A 27791-nucleotide genomic window follows, 5' to 3' on the forward strand; every position below is an offset into this window, starting at 1 on the left:
GTTATAAAAAAAAGGCTCATAAATATAAAATCATTCAAACTCTCTCTTCCTCTAATTTTATATATAGTGTTAAATATATGATTATGTTTTTTATTATTTATTTATATTGGACTCCTCGTTTTCTACTCTAAATTAACTCATTTGGCACAAAAATTAAAAAAATTTGATTAGATGGGACACGTACCGTAAAATTAAACTCTAAATAAAATCCAATTTTTTCACTGAACTAATTAACTTGGTACAAAATTTAAAATTTTTTATTAGATGGAACACGTGGCGCAAAATTAGACTCTAATTGAATTTTAATTTGAAATCTAATTAGATTTTCTATTAGCATTACCTGTTAATATATATATATATATATATAGATGACTTATTAACTTGAATTGTTTTTAGTTCTACAAAAAAAAAAAAAGGCTCATAAATATATAATCATTCAAAAATTATGTTTTATTTTTTATTTTTTTATTATTATTATTTATTTTTTTATGGTTTACTTATATTGGGCTCCTTGTTCTTTACACTAAATTAATTTATTTTGTACAAAAATTAAAAAAATTAGATTAGATAGGACACATGTCGCAAAATTAAATTATATTTGAAATTTAATTTTTACATTGAATTAACTCAATTTAAAAACTTAGATTAGATAGGAAACGTGGTGTAAAATTAAACTTTTAATTGAATTCTAATTGAATTTTCTCTTACCTTTACTTATTGTGGGGCCGGGGAATTTGTGGTCCCGGCCCACTTTATATTAGGGCCCAAGGCCTAGGCCGAGGAGACCCATTGCTAAGGACGCGTAATGAAAGCCCCAAAAAGGCCCAAGGATGTGGCCGAGGACGATTTCACGCCCAGCATCCCACAAGACACCTAAAGAAGAAGGACAAGTTTAATGCAGGGACAAGACAAGTGAAAAAGCTGCCAATACTGTAATAAAGAACTCTGCGTCTAACAGGCCCATGCTCTTCACCATGCTATTCAACTTTTACGTCTACTCCCAACCACTTTAGGTATGGGCTGATAGGACAAGTCTCCATCCCAGAAAGTAAAACTCACACGTGGACATTGAAAGGGAAGTAACTACTAGTATAAAAGGGAAGAAGAACCAAGGGGGAGGGAGATCCCCCCAGAGGGGGAGGTCCTAAAAAATGGAGAAGGAGAAGGAAAAGAACACTAAGCTCCTCGGACGGGGTCCGAGGACAAAAACCCTATAGGTCGCACTGAAGAAAGGTTTTGTCATTCACGCCAGGCCCACCTTCGTATGAGCTTCCATAAAAACCACAATTACACTGCTGTCCAGTGACCAAGGCCAAGCCTTTCAAGGCCACACTCTACAAATTATATTGTTCGGGCCCTTTACATACGAGCCCAATGTTATTCTTGGGTCGTGAATAATCGTGTCCCTACACTTATTATTATATATATAGATATATAGATTATTCATTGTTAGGAAATTTAGAACCCGGTAGGTTGATTTTACCAATTTTTTATGTCAATTCAATTAGTTAGCCAATCATACTCTGGATTCTGATTGCATTAAACAATGTACATAACCAATATTGCACTTTAGAGTTTAGATTCATTAATGTAGTTGGTGATGAAGAGATTTACTTGACACAAAACCTTAGGCCCACAACAAATAAACGAATCAATCTCCCTCTCTAATATCTGCTAAGGTTGACTTAAGTGTTACCTTATATATTTTGCATGCGTAGTATACAAAAGCGAAGGCATAAGTAGTCGATCAAGGGCGGGCCTGAATTTTAGTAATCTCGAAGCTCGATAGGTCAAGTGCTGTCGTGTTTATAGTCAAGTTTAAGGGAGAAAATGGGTAAATGCCCCTTTCAAAAAAAAAAAAAAAAAATTAGTATTTTGTCCCATTTTCCAAACTAATTAGGAAAATGCCCTTATTATAACTCAATTGTCCAAAAATCGAGTTTCAAAACGCCACTATAGGGTCCTTAAAACATCACTATAGGTATGGGGTGATGATACTTTAAAAAAAAAAAAATATTGCATGGAACTCGAGTTCATGGAGCTTGAGTTCCAAAACACCACTATAGAGTTTTAAAACGTCACTATAGGGTTCCTTAAAAAGCCACTATAGGGCTCCAGAAGTTTTTTATTTTTTTATTTATTTTTAGTTTGTTATAACTCGATTGTCCAAAACTTAGATTAGATAGGAAATGTGGCGTAAAATTAGACTTTTAATTGAATTCTAATTTGAAATCTAATTGAATTTTCTCTTAGTTTTACTTATTATTATTATATATAGATATATAGATTATTCATTGTTAGGAAATTTAGAACCTGGTAGGTTGATTTTACCAATTTTTTATGTCAATTCAATTAGTTAGCCAATCATACTATGGATTCTGATTGCATTAAACAATGTACATAACCAATATTGCACTTTAGAGTTTAGATTCATTAATGTAGTTGGTGATGAAGAGATTTACTTGATACAAAACCTTAGGCCCACAACAAATAAACAGGGGCGGCTTGATATATTTGGGGGCCTAAGGCGAAAATTGATTATCTTGTTTTAGATGCAAAATTACTACTAATTAACATAAACTATGTAGATTTTTTTCTTTTTTCTTTTTATAGAAATTTTATAAACAGAAAAAATTTGACAAAATTTTTCATACTTATTGATATGGTAGATTGATAATAGTAAGTAAAAGAGTGGTGTTAGTGGTAGACTTAAATGAGAACTAGTAAAAGTTTGGTAACTAAACTCTTATTATTATTCTTATTTTTTTTAGAAGTACAACATTCACAATATATTTTTACAACAAACCATAGGTTTTAAGTTGCTTTTTTTTTTCTTTGAAAATATCACTATAATTATTTTTTTGCCATCAATAATAGGTTGTAACAACCTGCTACTTAGCATAATTGTAAAAGTATTGTAAAAAATATTGTGGAAATTGCATTTTTCTATATTTCTTATTTGTTTTTCATCTGGTAAAAAAATATTATTTTATTTATTGATTATAAATAACCCTATTGGTTAAAATTTGGGAGCCTTTTTTTTACTTGGGGCCTTAGGCGACCGCCTCTCTTGCCCCACTATTCAGCCGGCATTGCAAATAAACGAATCAATCTCCCTCTCTAATATTTGCTAAGGTTGACTTAAGTGTTACCTTATATATTTTGCATGCGTAGTATACAAAAGCCAAGGCATAAGTAGTCGATCAAGGGCGGGCTTGAATTTCAGTAATCTCGAAGCTCGATAGGTCAAGTGCTGTCGTGTTTATAGTCAAGTTTAAGGGAGAAAATGGGCAAATGCCCCTTTAAAAAAAAAAAGTATTTTGTCCCCTTTCCCAAACTAATTAGAGAAATGTCCTTGTTATAACTCGATTGTCCAAAAATCGAGTTTCAAACGCCACTATAGGGTCCTTAAAACGTCACTATAGGTATGGGGTGATGATACTTAAAAAAAAAAAAAAATTGCATGGAACTTGAGTCCATGGGACTCGAGTTCCAAAACGCCGCTATAGTGTTTTAAAACGTCACTATAGGGCTCCTTAAAAAGCCACTATAGGGCTTCAGAAGTTTTTTTTTTTTTTTTTTTTTTTTTTTTTTTTTTAATTTTTAGTTTGTTATAACTCGATTGTCCAAAAATCGAGTTTTAAACTGAAACTCGATTTTTAAAAAGTCGAGTTTCAAAAGAGGGGCATTTCCTTAATTAGTTTGGGAAATGGGGCAAAACTCTGAATTGTTTTTTTAAAAAGGGCAAAGGCCAATTTTCTCCCAAGTTTAAGTGAAACTCAATTTGTGAAGGAATAATGCTAGAGATATAAACTATTTTATAAAATATTTTACAAAGTGCTGATGTGGTGGGTGATTTATTGGTAATAAAAAAAATGATATTAATGGTGGGTCTAGATGAAAACCAATAAGAGGTTGACCATATCAATACTTTGTAAAAATGTTATAAAATAATGTGTGTTTGTAGTACTACTCTTTTTCCAATGCAATCTAGCTAATAGTAACAGAATTTTAGGTGAGATGCTCTCAAATCTTCATCTTGATCTTCATGTATACCACCAAAATTACATGACCCTACATTCGAGTAGGGAATATATCATAGTACAATATTATTGGTGTATCTTGTATTAAAACATGCATGATACAAGTGCTAGCTCGATCACTGGCAAATAATTTCACCATATATGTCACTGCCTCCGTACGTGCGCATATCCTAAGCTGGGCCAAAATGGGGATATACCCCTTTCAGCCAAACTTTTCAACAAAATGCCCCATTGTCTAAAATTATTTAGGGATATGCCCCTGTTTTATACTCGATTTTCTAAAAATCGAGTGTCAATGAAAAACTCGATTCGCCGAAAATTGAGTTATGAGCAATCAAACTTAAAATTAAAAAAAAAAAAAAAAAAAAAACTGCATGGAACTTGAGCTCCATGCAAATTTTTTCAAGAAACTCAATTTTTGGTAAATCGAGTTTCAAAATAGGGGCATATCTCTAAATAGTTTCAGACAGGTAGCATTTTACTGGAAAGTTTGGCTGAAAGGGATAAAACCCAATTTTGGCCCCTAGAACTGAATATCTTCGTATCAAATGTTGGAGGTGGTGAGAAATATCAAATTAAAGATCTTGAGGGCCTGTTTGGTTTGAGCAAAAAATGGTGTGTTTTGTATTCATTTTCAGTTTTTTTTGTGGGACCCATCACTAAGAAATTCCTTTGGCTTTGTATTTGTATTCAATTTTCAATTTTAGTATCCAAAAAAAATTAGATTTAAATACAAATATTGAATACATTTTTGGTGTTTTTATTTTCTTGAAAAATATTTGGTGTTTTTATTTGTATTCAGTTTTCAATTTTAGTATCCAAAAAAAAAAAAAAAAAAGGCTCATAAATATATAATCATTCAAAAATTATGTTTTTTTATGGTTTACTTATATTGGGCTCCTTGTTTTTTACACTAAATTAATTTATTTTGAACAAAAATTAAAAAAATTAGATTAGATGGGACACATGTCGCAAAATTAAATTCTAATTGAAATTTAATTTTTACATTGAATTAACTCAATTTAAAAACTTAGATTAGATATGACATGTGGCGTAAAATTAGACTTTAATTGAATTCTAATTTGAAATCTAATTGAATTCTCTCTCAGCTTTACCTATTATTATATATATAGATATATAAATTATTCATTGTTAGGAAATTTAGAGCCCGGTAGGTTGATTTTACCAATTTTTTATGTCAATTCAATTAGTTAGCCAATTATACTTGGATTCTGATTGCATTAAACAATGTACATAACCAATATTGCACTTTAGAGTTTAGATTCATTAATGTAGTTGGTGATGAAGAGATTTACTTGACACAAAACCTTAGGCCCACAACAAATAAACGAATCAATCTCCCTCTCTAATATCTGCTTAGGTTGACTTAAGTGTTACCTTATATATTTTGCATGCATAGAATACAAAAGCCAAGGCATAAGTAATCGATCAAGGGCGGGCTTGAATTTCAGTAATCTCGAAGCTCGATAGGTCAAGTGTTGTTGTGTTTATAGTAAGTTTAACGGAGAAAATGGGCAAATGCCCCTTTCAAAAAAAAAAAAAAAAAATCAAGCATTTTGCCCCCTTTCCCAAACTGATTAGGGAAATGCCCCTGTTATAACTCAATTGTCCAGAAATCGAGTTTCAAAACGCCACTATAGGGTCCTTAAAAAGTCACTATAGGTATGGGGCAATTATACTTAAAAAAAAAAAAAAAGTGCACGGAACTCGAGTTCATGGACCTTGAGTTCCAAAACGCCGCTATAGGGTCTTAAAACGTCACTATAGAGCTCCTTAAAATGCCACTATAGAGCTCCAATTTTTTTTTTTTTTTTTAATTTTCATTTTGTTATAACTCGATTGTCCAAAAATCGAGTTTTAAACTAAAACTCGATTTTTAGAAAGTCGAGTTTCAAAAGAGGGGCATTTCCCTAATTAGTTTGGGAAATGGGGCAAAACCCTGGATTGTTTTTTTAAAAAGGGCAGAGGCCAATTTTCTCCCAAGTCTAAGTGAAACTCAATTTGTCAAGGAATAATGCTAGAGATATAAACTATTTTATAAAATATTTTACAAAGTGCTGATGTGGTAGGTGATTATTGGTAATAAAAAAATGATATTAATGATGGGCCTAGATGAAAACCAATAAGAGGTTGATCATATCAATATTTTGTAAAAATATTATAAAATAATGTGTGTTTGTAGTACTACTCTTTTTCCAATGCAATCTAGCTAATAATAACAGAATTTTAGGTGAGATGCTCTCAAATCTTCGTCTTGATCTTCATGTATACCACCAAAATTACATGACCCTACATTCGAGTAGGGAATATATCATAGTACAATATTATTGGTGTATCTTGTATTAAAACATGCATGATACAAGTGCTAGCTCGATCGCCGGCAAATAATTTCACCATATATGTCACTGCCTCTGTATGTGCGCATATCCTAGAACTGGGCCAAAATGGGGATATACCTCTTTCAGCCAAACTTTCCAGCAAAATGCTTCATATCTAAAACTATTTAGGGATATGCCCCTGTTTTAAACTCGATTTTCTAAAAATCAAGTTTTCAATGAAAAACTCGATTTGCTGAAAATTGAGTTACGAGTAATCAAACTTTAAAAAAAAAAAAAAAATTGCATGGAACTCGAGTACCATGCAAATTTTTTCAAGAAACTCAATTTTCTAAAAATTGAGTTTCAAAACAAGGGCATATCCCTAAATAGTTTCAGACAAATGGCATTTTACTGGAAAGTTTGGCTGAAAGGGGTAAAACCTAATTTTGGCCCCTAGAACTGAATATCTTCGTATCAAATGTTGGAGGTGGTGAGAAATATCAAATTAAAGATCTTGAGGGCCTGTTTGGTTTGAGCAAAAAATGGTGTGTTTTGTATTCATTTTCAGTTTTTTTTTTGTGGGACCCATCACTAAGAAATTTGTTTGGCTTTGTATTTGTATTCAGTTTTCATTTTTAGTATATATAAAAAAAAGATTTGAATAAATTTTTGGTGTTTTTATTTTCTTGAAAATGAATATAGTGGTATTTTCGTAAAAAAATCAAATTTGTGAGTCCCACTATCACTGACTTGTCACGTCAAAGAACTCTCTCTCTCTCTCTCTCTCTCTCTCTCTCTCTCTCTCTCTCTCTCTCTCTCTCTCTCTCTCTCTCTCTCTCTCTCTCTCTCTCTCTCTCTCTCTGTTGGTGGTTATCATAAAAAAATAAAAAATAAAAAAGTGAAGAGAAAGACAAAGCAGAAAATAATATAAAAAAAAAAATAGATGGAAAAAAAGAAGTACAAGATTTGAGTACAGAAAATGAAAAAGAAAATGAATACAACCTCAACACAAACCAAACCAACCCTAAATTTGGAGATGGTGATAACAATATCAGCCTATCAAGCTTGGCTTATTTCTACCATCTATATTTGATTCGATATCATATGGTATGACCCAGGTGGTCGAGGCATTGAAGCCACGGAACGATTTGGAAAATCAAAAAGTGTGGCCGTGGATTTAAGTTCCCTATCATTCATTTGTTTGTATGATAGCTAGAGGCGCTTGGATTCACAAATTTTAACCGTGGCGACTGATAATTGAATATGGGACCAAACACAGTTTTTCATTAACAGCTCATGTGTGAAGGTACAATCATCACTTTCTAGAAGTATATACCATATGCAAAATGAGGATGTAAGAGGATATATGATACTATTTACTGGGACATAGAATTTAAAACATGATCATTGAGGCCGCCTTAGCTAGGAAGCCAAGAAAATTAAGTATTGTTTATTGTTTTTTAGGTTGAGTAAGAAAGTAAGTATTGAAGCCGCCTAGGAAGCCAGGAAAGTAAGTATTGTTTAGTAATTTTCTTTTGGCTAGGTAAGAAAGTAGGTCGTTGGCGGCAAGAGCATATTGGAGAGACTCTAATTAAGTAGTTAATATAATATATATTCGTATAGGAATATCACTTGACCCAAAAGTTTAAGTCTATGACTTAGGCCCAATTATGTTATATTAATTATTCAATGTGAGACTTTAATAACAATCTTTTCCTTATGTGTGAGTCTTTAAATATCTATGAGTTTTTAGACCTCTATTTAGGCCATGATCAAATCCTACTCACTCATTCCTTGATCCAAAACTTAACCCTATAAGTTTGAACCCAAATATGTTATACTAATTACTTACTCTTATCATTATTATTCAATGTGAATGTGAGACTTCAATTACAATTTTTCCCTCACATATAAGTCTTTGGCTATCTATGAGCTTCCAGACCTCTATTTAGGCCATGAATAAGTCATACTCACTCATTCCTTGAACCAAAACTTAAGTTTATGAATTTGAACTCAATTATGTTATATTACTCACACACTCTTATCATTATTTAACGTGAGGTATTACTCATATGTTTATTCCCAACATAATTATTGAGGCCGCCCTAGGAAGCCAAGAAAGTTACCTATAAGTTGCCTAGACATTTGACTGATTGCGTGAGACTTTTATCTAAATAATATTATCTCTAACCTAATTTCAGGTTAGGTAATCTAGTAATCACATATCAAGCCGTACTCATGAATCATAAAATCAATTCCATGATTATCCTAACATAAATACTGTTCTAGTCACTCTCCAAAACGCATGCAGTCCCATTTCAAGTTTTTTTGGTTTTTGTCCTGTACTATTTCAATTGACTTGTACGTAGAAGTATATTCCAACTTCTCGGAGTTATGAATGAGTACAATATGCATAGGATCTAAATGCTATATAGACTCTCTATAAAATCCAATGTATTTACATCATTGATCATCCAATTAAAGTCACATCATATATATATATATATATATATTTTAAACAGAAGATTTTGTAGAGAGTCGTTGTGAAATAAAAAATTCAAATCCATACAGATACGATGGCATGGCTAAATAATTATAACACATTTTATGAAGCTCTTGTATTTATCGTTTGGCCGGGCATTCACAATGACAGATTTTATGCATTTACAACAATAAAATGTACTATTCATAAAATGTACGATTCATAAAGTCTTACAATGATAAGGATCGTATGTCTATGACGGAAACTGCTTAATAATTTTTTTTTTTTCTTTTTTACGGCATATCATCTATAACAATTAACATGTAGGGTAAGTTCATTTATTATGAATTTTGATTAAGCCACTGTGTAATCGTGGGTGACCACAAATTGAGTGCCACAGATGGACTTTGGGTGCGACATAGTTGTAATGTGGTTGGGACCCAGATAGGGTGTGGATCGACTCATGTTTGGTGGCACAGATGTACGTAAGGAGATCAATGCAACTACTACCAGTCTAGAAGGCTCTGTATTGGACAATCAGTCCATTCTTATAGGCCCCTACAACAATTATGTGGTATGCACTATGCACCCCCAAGAAAAAGGAAAATCAGGTTTACAAAAAGGAAAAATGCTCAAGGATGCTTTTAGAGCAATGGTTAACAACTTATTTAAATAAAGTTTTTATGAAAAAAGAAAAAAAAAATTAATATTTTGACAACTTTTTCTATTATCCATAAAAATAGTGTCAAAACTTTCCTAAAATAGATTGTTAACCATTATCCTAAGGGCACTCATTAACACGACCCAATAAACCATCATTCTGTTTTCAAGACTTCCAAGTGCTTGATGAAGCTTCTGATATTTCTGCACCTATAATGTCTTTATCTTTTAGTACTCTACCGAAAAAGAATTTTGGGACATTTTCCGTGGAGCAAGGTAAAGAATAAAGATAAAAGAGTGCGGAAAAGGATAAGTTCATATCAACACCCTATCTTTGTTGTCCTCTTAATGAATTCAGGTCTATGTCTGTGGAAATTCTACAAGCCTTTATATATGTGTTGAAAGTTGAAACTACATGTTGATATAGGCATCTGTTTCATATTTTTCAGTGCTTCAAACTGCCTTTGTTTTTCATGGTTACAACATAATTAAGTCAATTTATATTTTGTATCCTTTCACTTTTGTTACACGAGGCCAAAAAGAATTTGTAGGGATATGGTCTTTTTTGTACAATAACTTATTGATTCTGATAAGAAAACATTTTTGACAAACAGGTTAATTTAAAGGTCTTGTTCATTCAATGAGACAAATAAATTTATAGGTCTTGATAATTTATTTTATTGGTAAAGTTTCTGATAGTTGAATAAGAGATTTGAAGCTCAATTCTCGCTTATACCAAAAATCAATTGATATCTTGATCTGATAATAAATAATTATTATCAGTAATGGCCGTCATATGTTAAAAACTATCTTAAAAAATTAAAAAAAAAAAATTAAAAAAAAGAAGAAGAGAGGAAGCAACATAAACCAAGTTTAATAATACGCCATAATACCTTTTTCGTTTCATTATTTGTGCTAAATATATGGCATAGTACCTTAAGTCATATTTGTAAGTGCCATGACTATTTTTAGAAGTAGCTTGCTAGAAAAACAAGATGCTTCAAGTAGAAACTTGTTTCTGACGGCACTTCTCCAATAAATGAGATAAACTACTGTAGTTTCTCTTTGTTGTATTGAATACTAGAAAGCACGGACGCGACTGGGAGGGTGGCGCACCCGAGTCCGACGCGGTTGACCGCGAGTCCGGCCGCGTCTGAGTGTTTTTTTTTTTTTTTTTTTTTTTTTTTTTTTTTTTTTTTTTTTTTTCTCGGATTCGAGCCAAATCGGCTGGATTCGCGCCGACGCGGCTCGATTCGCACCGAATCGGCTTCGATTCGCGCCGAATCGGGCTGATTCGGTCAGAATCGGGCCGTATCGGCCATATCGGGTTGTATCGGCCGGCGACCCATACGGCCGAAACAGGCCGGAAACGGCCGAAATTGGCCTTAAAACTTGCCGGAGCGGCCGAAATTCTGACCTCAGATGTGTTTTTTTGCCTTCTTCTTTCTTTGTTTTATGAATCAAGTATATTAATGTGTTTTTTAAGAATATTTTTATAGTAAAAATATATAGAAAATATAAATAAAAATATTTTTAATAATTTTTTAATCGCCGAGTCCCGCCGCACCCGCACCCTACTTTTTCAAAAATTGCCGAGTCCCGCACCCGCCCCCGCACCCGCACCCGAGTCCCGAAACGCACCCGTGCTTCATAGATTGAATATATAGGACGCATTGTGGGATATCATTAAAGAAAAACAGTTAGCAGAACTGTAGAAGCTTGGTGCAATGAATAACTGGAAAAGATTTTTTTGCGAGCGATTGATTGTATTAATCGCAATGATTTTTCGGTTGATTAATTGGGTCCATGGTGAAATCTCAAAAGCTGTTTTGGTTTGAGTCCGGACCAAATGAATATGGGCCTCCTGTTTTTGAACAATGTCATATTGTTGACTTTTAGCGAAAAGATAAAAGATGATAGTGTTAAGGAAAAATATTATAATGTACGCACAGTATATATAATGTTCATGATTTTACATCCGATGTCTACATTATTTCAAGTTTTTTACATTTAAAAAATGAAAGCCGCGATTTGTACAAATGATTTACATAAGAACGTGTGTGAAAATTACTGTCGCATTGTTAATTATACACTAACAATAGTTTCTAGGACCTCAAAAATATCAATCATAACAAAGACATCTCAATAAAATAATACGAAAGTGGCAAGGGTAAACCTCCTAGGTTGCTACCTCAAATTATAAAGAAAATGGAGAGTGTATGTGTATCCGATTCCGCACCAACCAACTTGATCAAACTTTTTTTTTTTTTTGTTGATAATCCCAACTTGATCAAACTTGTGATAAAGATTTGTACAGATGATTTTCATAAGAACATGTGTTAAAATTACTGTCGCATTGCTAATTATACACTAACAATAGTTTCTAGGACCTCAAAAATATCAATCATAACAAAGAGATCTCAATAAAATAATACGTAAGTGGGAAGTGTAAACCTCTTAGGCTACCTCAAATTATAAAGAAAATAGAGTGTATGTGTAACCGAATCCGCACCAACCAACTTGATCAAACTTTTTTTTTTGATAATCCCAACTTGATTAAACTTGTGATAAAGATATATATATATATATATATATATATATGAAAATGAAAAGGGCAAAATGGTGATCTGCGTGGGTGTATGGGGTTGGTAAATAGAGAAGAAGATGAGATCATAAGATTAAGAAGATAAGGGATAAATGAACAGTGCAACATAGGTGAAAGTAGAAAAGATCAAAAAGTTGAAAATTAATGGGGTTGCGTGGTACCAGAGAGAGGGGACCCCATTCTTCTTCCATAGGGTCTACTGGCCTAGCAGGGTGTCCCATTTCTTTTGCAAACCTCTTCTCTCTCTCTTTCTCTCTCTCAAACCTTATAAGTGTTGTGTGACTCATTGGGAAATGATGGAAAAAAAGGCCTTAATGATCAATCACAAGGTGCATTCCCTTTCTCAGCTTATATAACCCTCTTTTCCTCTCATCAATTCAATTCCTTTATCTTTGCATATTAAACCCACTTCATTGATCTTTTCAATCTTTGTATACAATCCAAACTGAAACTAGTCCTCCTCATTGTCTTTTTATTCTCTCTTTCACTTCCAAACAATAACAAGTAAACTGTTTGACCAATAAGTGAATAAAAATGAGCATGAATGAACTCCAACAATACTCAGAAACAGAAAGCACTTCAAACTCAAACCCATCATCCCCATCCTCACCTCAACAACAACAACAACAACAAAACCCAAAAAAAACCAAGCGTAATATTCACGAGCGTGACTCAGGAAAGCACACAGTGTACCGTGGAGTCCGCATGAGAAACTGGGGCAAATGGGTGTCTGAAATCCGCGAGCCACGCAAGAAATCACGCATATGGCTCGGAACTTTCCCAACTCCAGAAATGGCCGCTAGAGCTCATGACGTTGCTGCTCTTAGCATCAAAGGTAACTCTGCCATTCTCAATTTCCCAGAGCTCGCTGACTCTCTGCCACGCCCTGCTTCACTAGCCCCACGTGATGTTCAAGCCGCGGCAGCCAAAGCAGCCCAGATGACCAAGTTTGATTCTTTAGCTCCTTCGGCTTCATTGTCTACGTTGGTTTCAGCGATGGACTTGTCTAAGGAGTCAGAGGAGTTGAGTCAGATTGTTGAGTTGCCGAGTTTGGGGACGAGTTATGAGTCAGAGCAGGATTTTAGTAAGGAATTTGTGTTTGTTGACTCGGTTGATGGATGGGGGATGTACTCGCCGCCATGGTTTCAGACTAATATGGAGAATTTTGGAGCAGAGACTAATGTGATGCTAAATAGCTTTGAAGGTTTATTGTGGGAATGTTAATTGCTCTGCTTTTGTCATTTGTGGATGTGAATGTGAGTGTCTTATCTAATCTTTTTTCTTTTTTTTTCTTTTGGTTTAAAACCCTTCTTCTTTTTCTCTCAAGGGTCTAAAACCTCTCTTTGTCTATGTCTCCGCGTGGGTTTTATGTGTGTGTCTCTGTATTTTCTGTGATTAATACTAATCTTCTCTTTATCTAGCTAACTGTACGGTGTTAGGATTGGGAAAAAGGAAAATCAGAAAATGTCAATAATTTGCTTGGCTTGATTGGTGTAAAGTGTTAGCAAATCAAAGCTTCTTTCTCTAATATAATAATGTAGCTCGAACTCCCAAAAAGGTTCAAAGTCTCGTCTAAGATATATAATCTTGTCCTTGGTTTTGTATCAAAAACGTAAACGAAATTCTATGAAAAATCTGGTAAACAAAAAAAAAATGTGAAATTTACCATGTTGTTAACTTGATATCCTTCACCTTCGTATTGTGCTTTTCATTATTGAATTAAGTTAAAATGAAAAAGCAATCACAAATATATATTTATAATATTCAATTTTGACAACAAATTGAGATGGAGATTTGAGAGCCGTCCGATATTGTTTCTGATATTATTTTACTAATTATAAATAAAAAAATATGTAAAAATATATATAATATTATTTAAAAATTAAAAATACGTGTTTTTAATCATGTACCAAACACTTTTAGTTCTTTTCATAATTAAGTGATACTAACCTACCAGTCTTATGAGCAATCGCAAACATAAAAAACGTCAACAAATGCTGTGCCAAATAGCCTAGGTTCAGCTCAAGAATGGTCCCTAGCTATTCCCCTACCCCTTTCACTCATGGACTTCAATTCTGATGGTTTTGAATGTGCAGGATTTGGTTTCATGTGTAATTCTACTCAAAGTAGAGAGAGAGGGGACCGTACCGCTTGGGTAATGCAGAATTTAGCTTTAATTGGCAGAAGATGACAGATGGGTGAAACATTGTGAGCTGGGATTCTGAAGTGACACTTAAATTTTCCCAATGGGGTACCCACCAAGTGTCTATCTTTTACTTGTTTTTGCCCCCCATTTGACCATTTCTTTATGTTATCTCTTGCATTTTGTTGAACAGGGCTGACATATAGTAGTAAGCTATAATTTGGACCATTTCTCTGTTAAGGATTAATAAGACGAGTAGTGTCCATCTATGATGGACCATTGATATTTTTTTAAAATTTTTTCTTATGGTGGACAAGAGACAAATTACAGTACAGTAGCCAAGCCACACGACCTTTCTATAGCCATAGACCGAGGAAAAACTCTCTCTCTTAAATAATTATGTTGTTGAAAGCTTGGCATTACTCTTTTTCTAATGATGATAGAGGGCCTGACAATAAATTTACTCAAAAAAAGATGAAACAAGTGTCAGGAATTTTCCTTCTGTACTGTGATATGGGTGAAAAGTGTGTTCAATTTAAGTCTTTGCAAGAATTTTATAATGACAAAGGAAATCGAAGCCATCATCTTTTTTTGTTGCGAAATGGAACACAAAACAAAACGACCATGGATTTTTAAAAGCACAATCATAAATAATCATATCTTGGAGGGACCCTGCTTTGATTTAAATGTTTGACCTCCCAAGAAGAATTTGCTGAATAATTTAGGGGTGGATGACACCATTAATTAGCACTTGTGTATAAAGTGATCACAGACCCACATGAATTTGCATATGCTTCGAAGCGGTAAGAGACTAGACTTGAGTACAGCTTTCCTGATAATAAAGGATTCCATATTTGTAACAAATAGTAATTTTCAATTATTAGAAACAAAGTCCTCCATTCATTTCTTCTTTTGGAGAAGAGGGTAGATATAATTGATGATTTGATGCTTCGTTTTTTTATGCAAAGTTTTAGTTTTTAGACAAGTGTGGCGCTTTTACTGTATCTAGTCACGCATGACGCAGAACACGTTATGTGCGTGTTGAAACTTGAAAGCATTTAAACCAAAAAAAAAAAAGGTTAAGAGTCGGAAGATTATCAAACCTAAACTGTTGGAGACTTGGTGCTCATTTTTAGAAAGGAAAAAGATTCTATTTGTTTGCATTTACAATTTTACACATGCATAAATCTAAAACATAAAAGTGGACTTGAAAATGGTGGACGTAAAATAATTAATCTAAAATCATTTTTAGTATTGTTAAATTGTTCTAAAATTTTACCCATTTACTAATTTCAAATTTGAAGTCAAAATTATTTTAAGTTGTGTGAGATAGTAGATTACACCTGTCATTCTGTCAGTAAAAATAAACGAGTGTTTGAAAATTTTTGAACACTTATAAGAAAATATTTTTTAGAAATTCTCTTGAAATTAAGTCGTTGTATCTCTTTTTTTTTTTTAATCATTATAAGTTGGTAGAGTATGACAATTTTTTTCTATATATATGGTTTACATTTTCATATTTTAATTAGATGAATTTAATGTGGACAATTAACGTAACCTTTTTTTTTGGTAAGACAATTAACGTAACCTTTTTTTTTGGTAAGACAATTAACGTAACCTTTAAACTTCAATTTGACCAATAAAATCAAGCCAATCCAAACAAATGGTTAAAAAGGTTTTATTATTCCAATTATTTAATATTATTATCATATAGCATGACGTGGAACCTGTGTTTAGGCTAGATCTTTTAGGATTAAGACTTTCTGATTATGGCATAACTGAAATTATACTTTTTTTTAAAAAATTCCTTATATATCATTATTCAAATATTAACGAAGTAGAGAATGATTTCTTATTCTTTTTATACTTTTGCAAACAAATTTGGAGTAGCATGTATTTTTTCCTCAATCGATGCACTGTCAAAGATGACAATTTTCACAATATGTAAACTCACATAAAATGATACCATGCAACCAAGAGCCTTGTAACTGAATTAATACATTTTTATGCATAAAGTGTTTAGAGGTTTAGGAGAGAAAATGTTCAAATTACAGGGTTAGCAACATATTATAAGTTGTAACTATCTAAAAAAACCAAAAACACAAAATGATACCATGTTAGTCGTATCAAAGATTCTATTTGTTTGCATTTACAATTTTACACATGCATAAATCTAAAACATAAAAGAGGACGTGAAAATGGTGGACGTAAAATAATTAATCTAAAATCATTTTTAGTATTGTTAAATTGTTCTAAAATTTTACCCATTTACTAATTTCAAATTTGACGTCAAAATTATTTTAAATTGTGTGAGATAGTAGATTACACCTGTCATTCTGTCAGTAAAAATAAACGAGTGTTTGAAAATTTTTGAACACTTATAAGAAAATATTTTTTAGAAATTCTCTTGAAATTAAGTCGTTGTACGTATCTCTTTTTTTTTTAATCATTATAAGTTGGTAGAGTATGCCAATTTTTTTCTATATATATGGTTTACATTTTCATATTTTAATTAGATGAATTTAATGTGGACAATTAACGCAACCTTTTTTTTTTGGTAAGACAATTAACGTAACCTTTAAACTTCAATTTGACCAATAAAATCAAGCCAATCCAAACAAATGGTTGAAAAGGTTTTATTATTCCAATTATTTAATATTATTATCATATAGCATGACGTGGAACCTGTGTTTAGGCCAGATCTTTTAGGATTAAGACTTTCTGATTATGGCATAACTGAAATTATACTTAAAAAAAAAAAAAAAATCCTTATATATCATTATTCAAATATTAACGAAGTAGAGAATGATTTCTTATTCTTTTTATACTTTTGCAAACAAATTTGGAGTAGCATGTTTTTTTCCTCAATCGATGCACCGTCAAAGATGACAATTTTCACAATATGTAAACTCACATAAAATGATACCAACCAAGAACCTTGTAACTGAATTAATACATTTTTATGCATAAAGTGTTTAGAGGTTTAGGAGAGAAAATGTTCAAGTTACAGGGTTAGCAACATATTGTAAGTTGTAACTATTTAAAAAAATCAAAACACAAAATGATACCATGTTAGTCGTATCAAAATTCAATAAAAGAGAGATTTGTATGTAAAATTAACCACCCCACTAACACCCCTAAAAGTAACAATGAAATGTTGATATAATTATTTTGTACATACATATTGAATTTTGATACGACTAACGAGGTATCATCAGATACTAGAAATTTTTTTTTTTTTTTTTTTTGGGAGTGTGTTGGTGTCTATCTCTTTTCGTGTTTCCTTAAAGACATAAAATTTTCCATTGCCACTCTCTTATCCTACCTCTCTCTCTCTTTTTTTTTTTTTTTTTTTTTTTTTATTAATTTTCTACCAAAAAAAAAAAAACAAACAAACAAACACTTTGACATTGCCCAAAACGTCATTTCTTCATCACTATATTTTTCTTTGACTTATTCCAAAAAAGAAAAGAAAAAGAAAAAGAAAAAGAAAAACTCTTCCAATTTGACTTTTTAGTCGTAAACAAATATTTTGAGGCTACTAGTGTGAATAATTTTTTTTTTCTTAAAAAAAAAAAAAAAAAAAAAAAACCTCGCACAAATGTTGGAAATATAACCACAATGGAGGAATATATTATGGAGAGTGTTAAATGGTAGTTACGGAGTTAACGTCTCTTGTAATGATAGTATGATACTCATTCATAATTATTCTTCATAATAAATAAATAATGAATATTTTTTACAAAATCGTGTAAAACTCTACTCAAGAACAAGAACATACCAAAATTTTCAGTACCTTAAACAATTATATCTAGACATAAAACAACATACTAGTAAACTTTCATCTATGCCAATAAAAAAGCTGCAAATGCATGGATGGTACGCTTCCAGCAAAGGAGATACAATTAATAAAAGACCCCTATCTGTCACCCTAATCCATGTCAGATTTGAGTATTATCTAATGCATTAAGCTATCAATTTCATTCATTAATATCAGTATCATATAGGGGGGGTCCTTTATTATCGCCACTTGTTTTTTTTCTCAATCTAGAACCTTTATCATTAATTAATGAGACAAAATGGAATTTCTTTTACATATCATCCTCATAGATGTCACTTTTGGTGGTTGATAAATAAACTAGCAAAAGAGGAAAAGTGCATATTCAAAAAACTAAAAGCATGTGAACCTTTTTTTTTCTTTCTCTTTTAAGAAAGAAAGACATCTACTTTTATTAAGGTAAAATGGCTAAATCAACCTGAAAAATAGAGTAAACTTGTGGTAGAACATTCTCTATCCACACCGTATAATTTAAAAAATCAATTGTTAATCTAGCCAAACTATGATGAGCAACTTTATTACTGTCTACCTTAGTATGAGAGTAAGAAAATTTTGAATAACAACTAGCACGAATACGATCATTCAAAATCAGTAAGCCATAAGACGCCAAATATGATTCCTCATTGATCAAAGCCTTCACCACTAACTCAGAGTGACCCTCAACTATTGATCTGTCCATCCCAACCTCCAAACCAAATTCTAGTGCTCTGATACCTAACACCAATTAGATATTTATTATAATTCTTCAATGATTACCCAAAATATTTCCACATTTGGAATCCTGCCTCATGATATTAAGCATTTAAGCTAAAAAGAATTAGCCAAATTGAGTATAAGACAACAAATCAATAAAAAATGAAATAATGTTTTGATATGATCAATGATCTAATTAGTGTGGTCATGATAAAGACTTTATTACTGTTAGAGCGGTTTTGATGTTGTCATTCTTATTTGTACAAAAATCAATGGCTGTAGTGGCATTTGAAAAACATCACTCTAAGTCTTAAAAATACCACTATAGGTCCCTTTGGACTATAGTGTCGCTTTCTATAGTGGCACCACAAAACATCACTATTATATCATAACTATAGACTTATAATGGCGTTTTATAAAAACACTATTATAGGTCCATACTTTATAGTGGCGTTTTTAAAACATTGCTATAGATCCTTATATTTTTCTTAAAAAAATTGGCTATAGCAGCATTTCGAACCGCCACTATAACCAAAACCATCAAAATCAAATGCTGCTATAGGCCCTTCCAAATGCTACTATAAGCCTAGTGTTTTACAATGCTACTATAGACCCTTGAAAATGTGGCTATAGAAAACCTATAGCAGCACCTTATAGTGGTGTTTTTTTTTATAAACACTACTAAAAAAAAAATGCCACTATAGGCCATTTTTTTTTTTTAAAATAAATCCTAATTGCACTTTCCGTAGTTATTTTATTGGCTGAATACTACTATATATCTATCTATCTATATATATATATATATATATATATATCTATCAATTAGATAGTATTGACCAAAAAAGAAAAAATTATAGATAGTAATTTAGCCAAAAACACATATCTATAACTAATAATACCTGGGATGAAATATGTACAGTATAGAACATATGTCTATTTAATTACATTTAGGATTTTTAAATTACTATCTAAAAATTAGACATAAAAAACGGAAAATATTTATAAAGGTTTATTGTATTTACAAGAAATATCAAATGTAGATCTATGAAAAATGGACGCGGATTCGTTAATCTACCTTAACTCAAAAAAAAAAAAAAAAAAAAAAAAATATATATATATATATATATATATGAGTTTGAGTAGGATTTTTTTTACCCATGAAAAATGGGCCGACTTGAACATTTAACCTACAAATTACACAAGTTGACCATTTTTTTTCAAACGGAATGTTTTATTCGCTTTTTTTTTTTTTTTTGGTTGTTTTGAATTTTTAACTCTGTGTAAACATGTTTGACAAATTCACTTCTTAATATTTTCTTTATTTGCTTAGAAAGAATATATGAGTGTTTGAGTCAAACACTCATATATTCTTTCTAAGCAATGTCTGGCCTTGAAGGTTTTAGTTTAGAGAACTTTGGCTTGTGTATTTTTTTCAAAAAAAATATGTATTATTTAGCTTTTATTTTTTTAGTATTTCTATTTATTTTTACTCTTATTGTAATGAAAAACAAAACAAAATTATTAAGTTTTATTTATATATATTATTATCACTTTTTGCGTATGAAAAAAAAAAAAAAAATCGTATTGAGTTGATCATAATTTTCACAATACGTATAAGACAGCCCCCTCTTTTTACCCAAATTTGATTGACTCGATTCGTTTCCCAAGCCTAATCAAACATTAGTTCGACCAACAAAGCCATTATGGAAAAGAAACTAACCAATAAGTTCTTGTGAATAACTGAATATACTTCCTTAATAAAAAAGAAAAAAGGAAATAATTATATCAAAAACCTTCTGATTAAATGGCATTACTTAAGTTTCTTTAAATGAAAAATTCAAGATTCGAATCCCTGTCTCTAACTTGTAATGATTTCATTCCAAATGTGTGGACTCTAAATCATCGTGAAATAGCTAGTGTCATTCTCGATCATGGTAAGATAAATTTAATAATTTTTTTTTTTTGAAACCTAATTCAAATAAATTTATTTATAGGCGTAAGGGATGATATTAATGGTAATTGATTTTCAATTGTGTGGTACATTTAAACCTTTAGATTTATCAAAAGGGTAATATTGCAAATTACATCCTTAAAGTTTGAGGATGACTAGATTTTACACCTTCAAAATTTTAGAATTAGAATTTTACCTCTTGAAATTTGGGATATTTGGATTTTATACCTTTACGTTTCAAAACTTGAATTTTACCCCCTAAAATTTAGGTTTGTTTGGATTTTACACCCCAAAATTCTGAAACTTTAGAGTATAAAATCCAAACACCCAAAAACTTTAGGGAGTAAAATCTAAACACTCTAAAAATATAGGGGGTAAAATCTAAATTCTGAAACGTTAGGGTGTAAAATCCAAACATCACCAAACTTTAGGAGGTAAAATTTAAATTCTGAAACTTTAGGATGTAAAATTCAATCACCCCCAAACTTTAGCCATATAATTTACAATTTACCCTTATCAAAATTAAATCTTTATTATAATTTGAGGGTGTAAAATCCAAACACCTCAAAATTTTATGGAGTAAAATCAAAACACTCTTAAAATATAGGGGGTAAAATCCAAATTTTGAAACGTCAGAGTGTAAAATCCAAACATCACCAAACTTTAGGAAAAAAAAAATCTAAATTCTGAAACTTTAAGGTGTAAAATTCAATCACCCCCAAACTTTAGCGGTGTGATTTATAATTTACCCTTATCAAAATTAAATCTTTATTATAATTTGGAAGTGTAAAATCCAAACACTTCTAAAATATAGGGGGTAAAATCCAAAATTCTAAAACATGATTAGAGTGTAAAATTTAAACACCACCAAACTTCAGAAGGTAAAATCCAAATTTTGAAACTTTAAGATGTAAAATCTAATCACCCCCAAACTTTAGCGGTGTAATTTACAATTTACTCTTATCAAAATTAAATCTTTATTATTTACCTCAATAAATTTCATAACAAAGAGGGTCCAGACTCCAGAGAGGGGGGGGGGGGGGGGGGGGGTTTCTTTTGCCAATACCCCTGCAACAATGAAGTGAAGCATTTATACCTTGGAAAGGAAAATGCAGCATGATATTCTATAGGGTTGAAATTATGAATCGGAAGCATTAATTATGCCTAGCTACTTATTTTGCTAAAATTATGAATTGTACCTCTGACAATGATTTTCTACTCACTCCAGTTTCACTGGGCCAGTCATGAGTCAGTCTATATTGAACAAGAAAATAGCATCAATTGGTTAGTACAACACCGTTATTCGTTTCTAGAGTCTAGACCCGATTACATACATATCTCGGAACCTCATTTACGAAATTGTTTAGCCAGTAATCCATAAAAGAAAATATGATTGCCCTCTAACTAGAAGACATAATCAGAGTGAAATTGCAATCTTTTTCCAACCCAATTTATCGGTTGGTCCACAAAATAACTGAAGGTTGAAAAAAAAAGAGGACAAAGTACCCTTTATAAACAAGCTTCTTTTTGTCTCCAAAAAAAAAAAAAATCAGCCTCGTCCCGTTTGGACAGCCCTAGCTAGAGTGCCAGAATAACCAGTTAAAGCCTATAATAATAACGTATTTGGCATACACATATTTTGTACATATCTCCCTAGTTTCACAACTCGTAAAGGTCACCAATTTGTTAAGGGATTTTGTTCATTTCGCCAAGGACAATTCCGCTTTTCTGGCTATCCAAATAATTGAGGAAAGCTCAACTCATCAAGAAAAACCTTTTTCTTGTGAATCTTCTTTTGATTTCCCAAGTAGATCCTTTGTTTTTTTGAAAAAGAAAGAAAGAAAGAAAGAAAAACACACACGCACACTCATGTTCTAAAATCAAAAAATGTATGATCCCACAGGCCATACCAGACACCGTAATCTTTGAAGCCCACTTCCCATCTTTCTTTATGGAACGCGGTTTCTACACCTGTTGGAGATTTATTTGTACGGGAACCAAATCCACACGACCCCATTACATTGCAATAGTCTATAATAATAGCTTTTTTGGCTTTTGGCTTTTGGGTGCTCTTCCAAAGCCAAAAGATGAGCTACTTGTGGCGCATTTTTTGTCTTTTTAATTAATATATCATTCTATATATGTTTGTCTTTGCACCATTTTCTATTTTGGCTTCTTTCTGATAAGTCGACGTGTTGCTAGTCTGAGATCAATTTCTTATTTTTCTATTTCTATTTCTACATATTTATTGTGTGAGTTGGACTTCGGGGTATAAATGAGTGGTCCTCAAATGACGTTGCGAAAAGTTGTATACTTCATATTTTTTTTTTTTTTTTTTGATGAAAAGTAGTTCATTTTATTCCAACAATGATAAAAATATTACATCTTGCGTCAACAAAATACATGGAATTTCCTCTATATCAAGTCATCGAAATATAATCATCGAATCTTACGTCACTTTAGAATAGCCTCGCACCATTTATTATTTTTTTTACTTTTTAGGATCTTGATATTATTGCTCTTCTAAAAATAATAAAAAAATGGATTGATATTATTATTCGTTGAGCAAAACAACAAAAACAGGACATGCCACCTGTGCACAAGCCAAAAGGTATTATTAAAAAAAAAATGTATTATAAAGAAGGTGCGTGTTGTTATATATAAAATATAATAATTCTTAGGTAGTCTTGAGGTACTTTTTCGAAATTAATTAAGTGTTTTCCATCTTAACAAGTTTAAAAAGAAAAAAAAAATTGTTTTGACTCTTATGTATTCAACAAGTTCTAATATTAAATGAAGTTTTATTTATTTATTTAAACTCATTAATAACTTATTAAGTAACGGATTATAAGAGACAATTCATTATAGGAGAAGCAATTATAATAGTCTATTTACAAAATCTTTGAAGTTAAACTATTGTAATCTTAGTATATGACCCATTTGCCTTCCCACTGCAATGTCTCGAAATTCCGAAATTTTTCTACGCCAATTTTCTCCGTAAACAAATCTCGATCATTTACAAAAACTAGGAACTCCAATGATCAACAACTATGACCCCCATAATCGAAGAATTAATTTTGTGGTTTCAATGAATCATCATTTTATGCTCAAGACAAGAAACTCTATAAAAAAAAAAAAAAAAAAAAAAAAAAAAAAAAAAAAAAAAAATTCTTGTTTAACATTCACTCCGGCGAGAATGATTTCGCTTGAGCAAGTAATCTTCAATTTGCTTAGTGACTCAACTTTAATACATGCAAACCAAACTTATTTATATTATAACCCTTACAACACATTGTTTTGATACAAAAATTTATCTAACAATCTAAAACCTAACAATTACTATAGCAGAATGCCAAATCGAACAAAAAAAAATTAGCTGAAACTAGTTCAATAGTACAATTTTAGAGCAACAATTTTTACAAAATAGGACTTCTCCGTTAGGTTGAAGTGTATTATCATATTATGTCTATTTGGAGATTCATGGCTGTTTTTTTATTTATTTTTTACTATGATTGTTTCAATCGATGATTAGTGAGCATTTGTACAACATGATTTGTGTCATTTCAAGATAACATTTTTTTTCATATAGTCATTTGAAGCTCGGGTAAAATCGTGATATACCTGCACACTTACTTTAGGTACATTGACATACTATTGGCCTAAGTTTTTCTGATACTTAATTTAGTGACATGATCAATTTTAAATGAAAATGATCACAATTCATTATATAGTTCGTTCCCAACTTTCTATGCACAACTTTTTAAGGAGCCGTAAAAAAAAAAAAAAAACAAAAAACAGAAAACAGAAAACAAAACAAAACAACTTATTGAGGGTGAGCAACAACAATAATTCTTCGTTAGACTGACAGAGAGGACAGTGGCGTTAATCACGTGTCATTAATTGCAAATTACCTGTTTAATGTATTGTGCCATCTTAAGCACAACATATTAAACAGGTAATTGTCATGTACCCTCAGTTGAGTCATGTCAATCATTCAATTAATCTCGTTGTCCGACAATTATTTTTATCAAGGAACCAAATTTTATTTTGCTAAAATCTTCATGGAATATAAGCGATTACATCATTGGTTAGTGGGCTAGACTGACCCGCTAATTAATTAAACGAGCACTTAAATAAATACCATTTTTTCTCTGCTATTAATTGCTTGCCTCAGCCATCAAGCCATAATTTCATTCTTGAAAGTTTAATTAGTGTATAAAACACTAATGAATGTTTAGGTCTTTAATTTTAACAATACCAACACAACCTTATACATAAACAATATATGTGTGGAATGATGAATATAAGTTATAACCAAATAGGTAAAACACTTTATACCATAATTACTCACAAACACAGCAGCAATTAAAGATAAAAAAGTAAGGGAAGAGAGATGCAAACACAAAGATAACACCGGCACGTGTTATCGAAGAGGAAATCAAAGAACTCGACGAAAAACCTCTTCACCGCGCGATCAAATGATCCACTAAAGAATAAAGTTGAGATATATGAATAGTAGAAGACCCTCCAAGCCTAATATACCCAATACACCTAAGCCCTTTAAGCTTCTTGCTCCAACAATGTTACGCCTAACCTTGTCTTCTTTAGCTTTCTGGATCCCGCAATAAGCCCATTGCATCAACCAAATAAATTGGTCATCTTTGAACTGCTTCCAAAGCACCAAAATACCTTCTCACTGATATGGGTAAGGTGAGATAAGGATTTGGCAAAATGAACCTCTCAAGGATATGTCAATGGAGAGGGTAAGAATAGAGGAATTTGGAGAATCAAATGATAAAGATTGTGGATAAGTTAATTTTGTTTTTCTCTAGGGTTTCTCTCTCAAAATTCTCTCTAGAAGCTCTCTATATTTTGTGGGTATAAGGGTATTTATAGTAGTGTATGTGAGGAATGTGAAAAGTCAGTTTTCATCCAAACAGGGCATTCTAGCGACTCAGCCTCGCGAGTGGAACGAGTGACGAGTTTGAGTCGCGAACTAACTGCCTGGCCAGACTGTACATTTTGTCCTTGATGATGCCCATTTTTGCAAATCCGTACCCAAAGGTCCATAAGGAAGAAAGCCTAATAAGTTGCAAGACGTAGCCCATACGAAGGAAAGCCCAATGAAAAGCAAGACCCAAAGACCCACCAAGAAGATCGAAGAGCAAGAAAGGTTCAAAGAAAGAAGTGCAAGGGAAAGTGATCTATAGCAAAACGCAGATCTGCAGCAGATTACAAATTTGTAATAGAATACAGATTTGCCACAGAATACAATTCTTCAGCAAAATGATTTTGGCAGATTAAGACAAATTGGGCCCAAGACCCTTTTGATCCAGTCAACATTATTTGGCCCACAAAGGCCCAAATCCTTTTGTATAAAAAGATAGGCGTGAAAACTAATATGAAAAAGCACAATGAAAAGAAACAAGGAACAGCAGGAAGTGTCGGCAACAAGAATTGCGTGAAGGAAAGAAAAGCCAAACCGAAGGAAATGAGAAACACAGTAGGAAACGCATGACAAAAACACGCAGCAGAACGAAACAAAACTAATCTGCTATGGCAGAAACAACATGGGAATGAAAGAAGACAAAAGCAGAAGATAGTGGAGCAAGCACAGAAGGGCCGAAGCACCACCAACCTGTACCTAGCCAATACAAGGGAGGTAGGCCCATGGTTAAGGACATTTAGAGGGTGTGGTTTGGTAGTGGGGGGAAAATGAGGTCTATATTTGGTTTCCAGACATGACTTCTTTTGGGAATATACCTTGCTAGGACGGTATCTTAACCAAAGGAAGTAATAGATGGTTGTGACCATCTGATGCATGCCATAGAGCTAGGTAGTGAGGTAGTCCAATCCTTATCCATTTGAACCTAGAGATAGAAGTATACAGTAAGAACAAACAAAAGGGAATTTTATCGTGAAATGAGTAGTGTTGCAGCAAACATGTACTGAGCAATGGCAATGGTCAGGGCAACCAATGGGTTGGTGGGTAGTCCTAAATGGATGCCCACAACAAATCAAAAACAGTTGGTGAAGCCCTAGGGGTAAAATGGAGAAATCTCATTGAATTAACTCACTATAAAAGGAAGAGGTAGTCATGGATGAAGGGGGGAAGCACCTAAGGGAGACACTTAGAAAGAGAGAGTCGCTTAGAGAGAGGGATCCAAGAAAGGAAAAGACCAAATGAGGAATAACCCATAGCAAGAGAGTAGTAAGAAACTAAGAATAAAAGAATAGAGAGAAAGAAAGTGGAAAAACGAAGAGAGAAAACACGGCAGGAATAGGGGCATGTATCAATAGACCATATTTTCCCTCCCTCTTAGCAAACCCACTCTTTGAAGTCCCCAAAAGTAATAGGTAGTAGCCATTTAGGCATATTCTCCAAAATGCACAACTTTGATGGCAAAAGCCTATGACAAGGTTGTTCAAGTTGGGGTTTGGGTTATTTCTTGGTTTACTTATCGTATGGGAAGATTCAATACTTGATTTTGATTGCAAATATATTTGATTTCACTCATTAGAACTTATATCTGTTGTATTTAGTCATTCTGCTGTAACACGTTTTTATCACGTTTGCTGCATTAGTGTCCTGCTGTAATATTTTTACTTGATGTACTAGTTATTCTACTATAGTACATTTGTATTATATTTACCGTGTTAGCTATTACACTAGCTAAAACTTTTTTGTTGAAGCTTTCTTATTTCTTTGTTATTATGTGTTTTACTTTTGACACAAACTAATCATTATCCTGCCATAAGTATATATACATATGCCTTGTAGCTTATGTTCTGCCATATATTATATATATATATATATGTGTGTGTGTGTGTGTGTGTGTGAATACGTATAAGTGTATTTACGAATATATGTATGTATATATTTGAGAATATGCTAACCCATTTAAACTAACATTTGCTTGATTGATATTTTCTTTAGGTTTTAGATTTGTTTATGTGCAGGAAGTAGAAAAGTATTTTTGCAGAAAAAAATGAAGAGTAGTCATTCATGTTGCAGAAAAGTGTAGAAAGTTTTAGTG

At 32.2% G+C, this 27791-nt stretch overlaps 1 protein-coding gene across 1 annotated transcript; it reads left to right on the forward strand.

Moving 5' to 3' along the window:
- The first annotated feature begins 12428 nt into the window (after window positions 1-12428).
- Window positions 12429-14568, forward strand: LOC126709364 (dehydration-responsive element-binding protein 3). Its single transcript, XM_050409577.1, has 2 exons — window positions 12429-13385; window positions 14226-14568. Exon 1 carries the CDS (start codon window positions 12664-12666, stop codon window positions 13351-13353), a length of 690 nt encoding a protein of 229 aa, XP_050265534.1. The 5' UTR covers window positions 12429-12663; the 3' UTR covers window positions 13354-13385; window positions 14226-14568.
- Window positions 14569-27791: the final 13223 nt, after the last annotated feature.

The sequence above is a fragment of the Quercus robur genome, chromosome 12 (assembly GCF_932294415.1).
Source record: "Quercus robur chromosome 12, dhQueRobu3.1, whole genome shotgun sequence".
Taxonomy (NCBI): Eukaryota; Viridiplantae; Streptophyta; class Magnoliopsida; order Fagales; family Fagaceae; genus Quercus; species Quercus robur.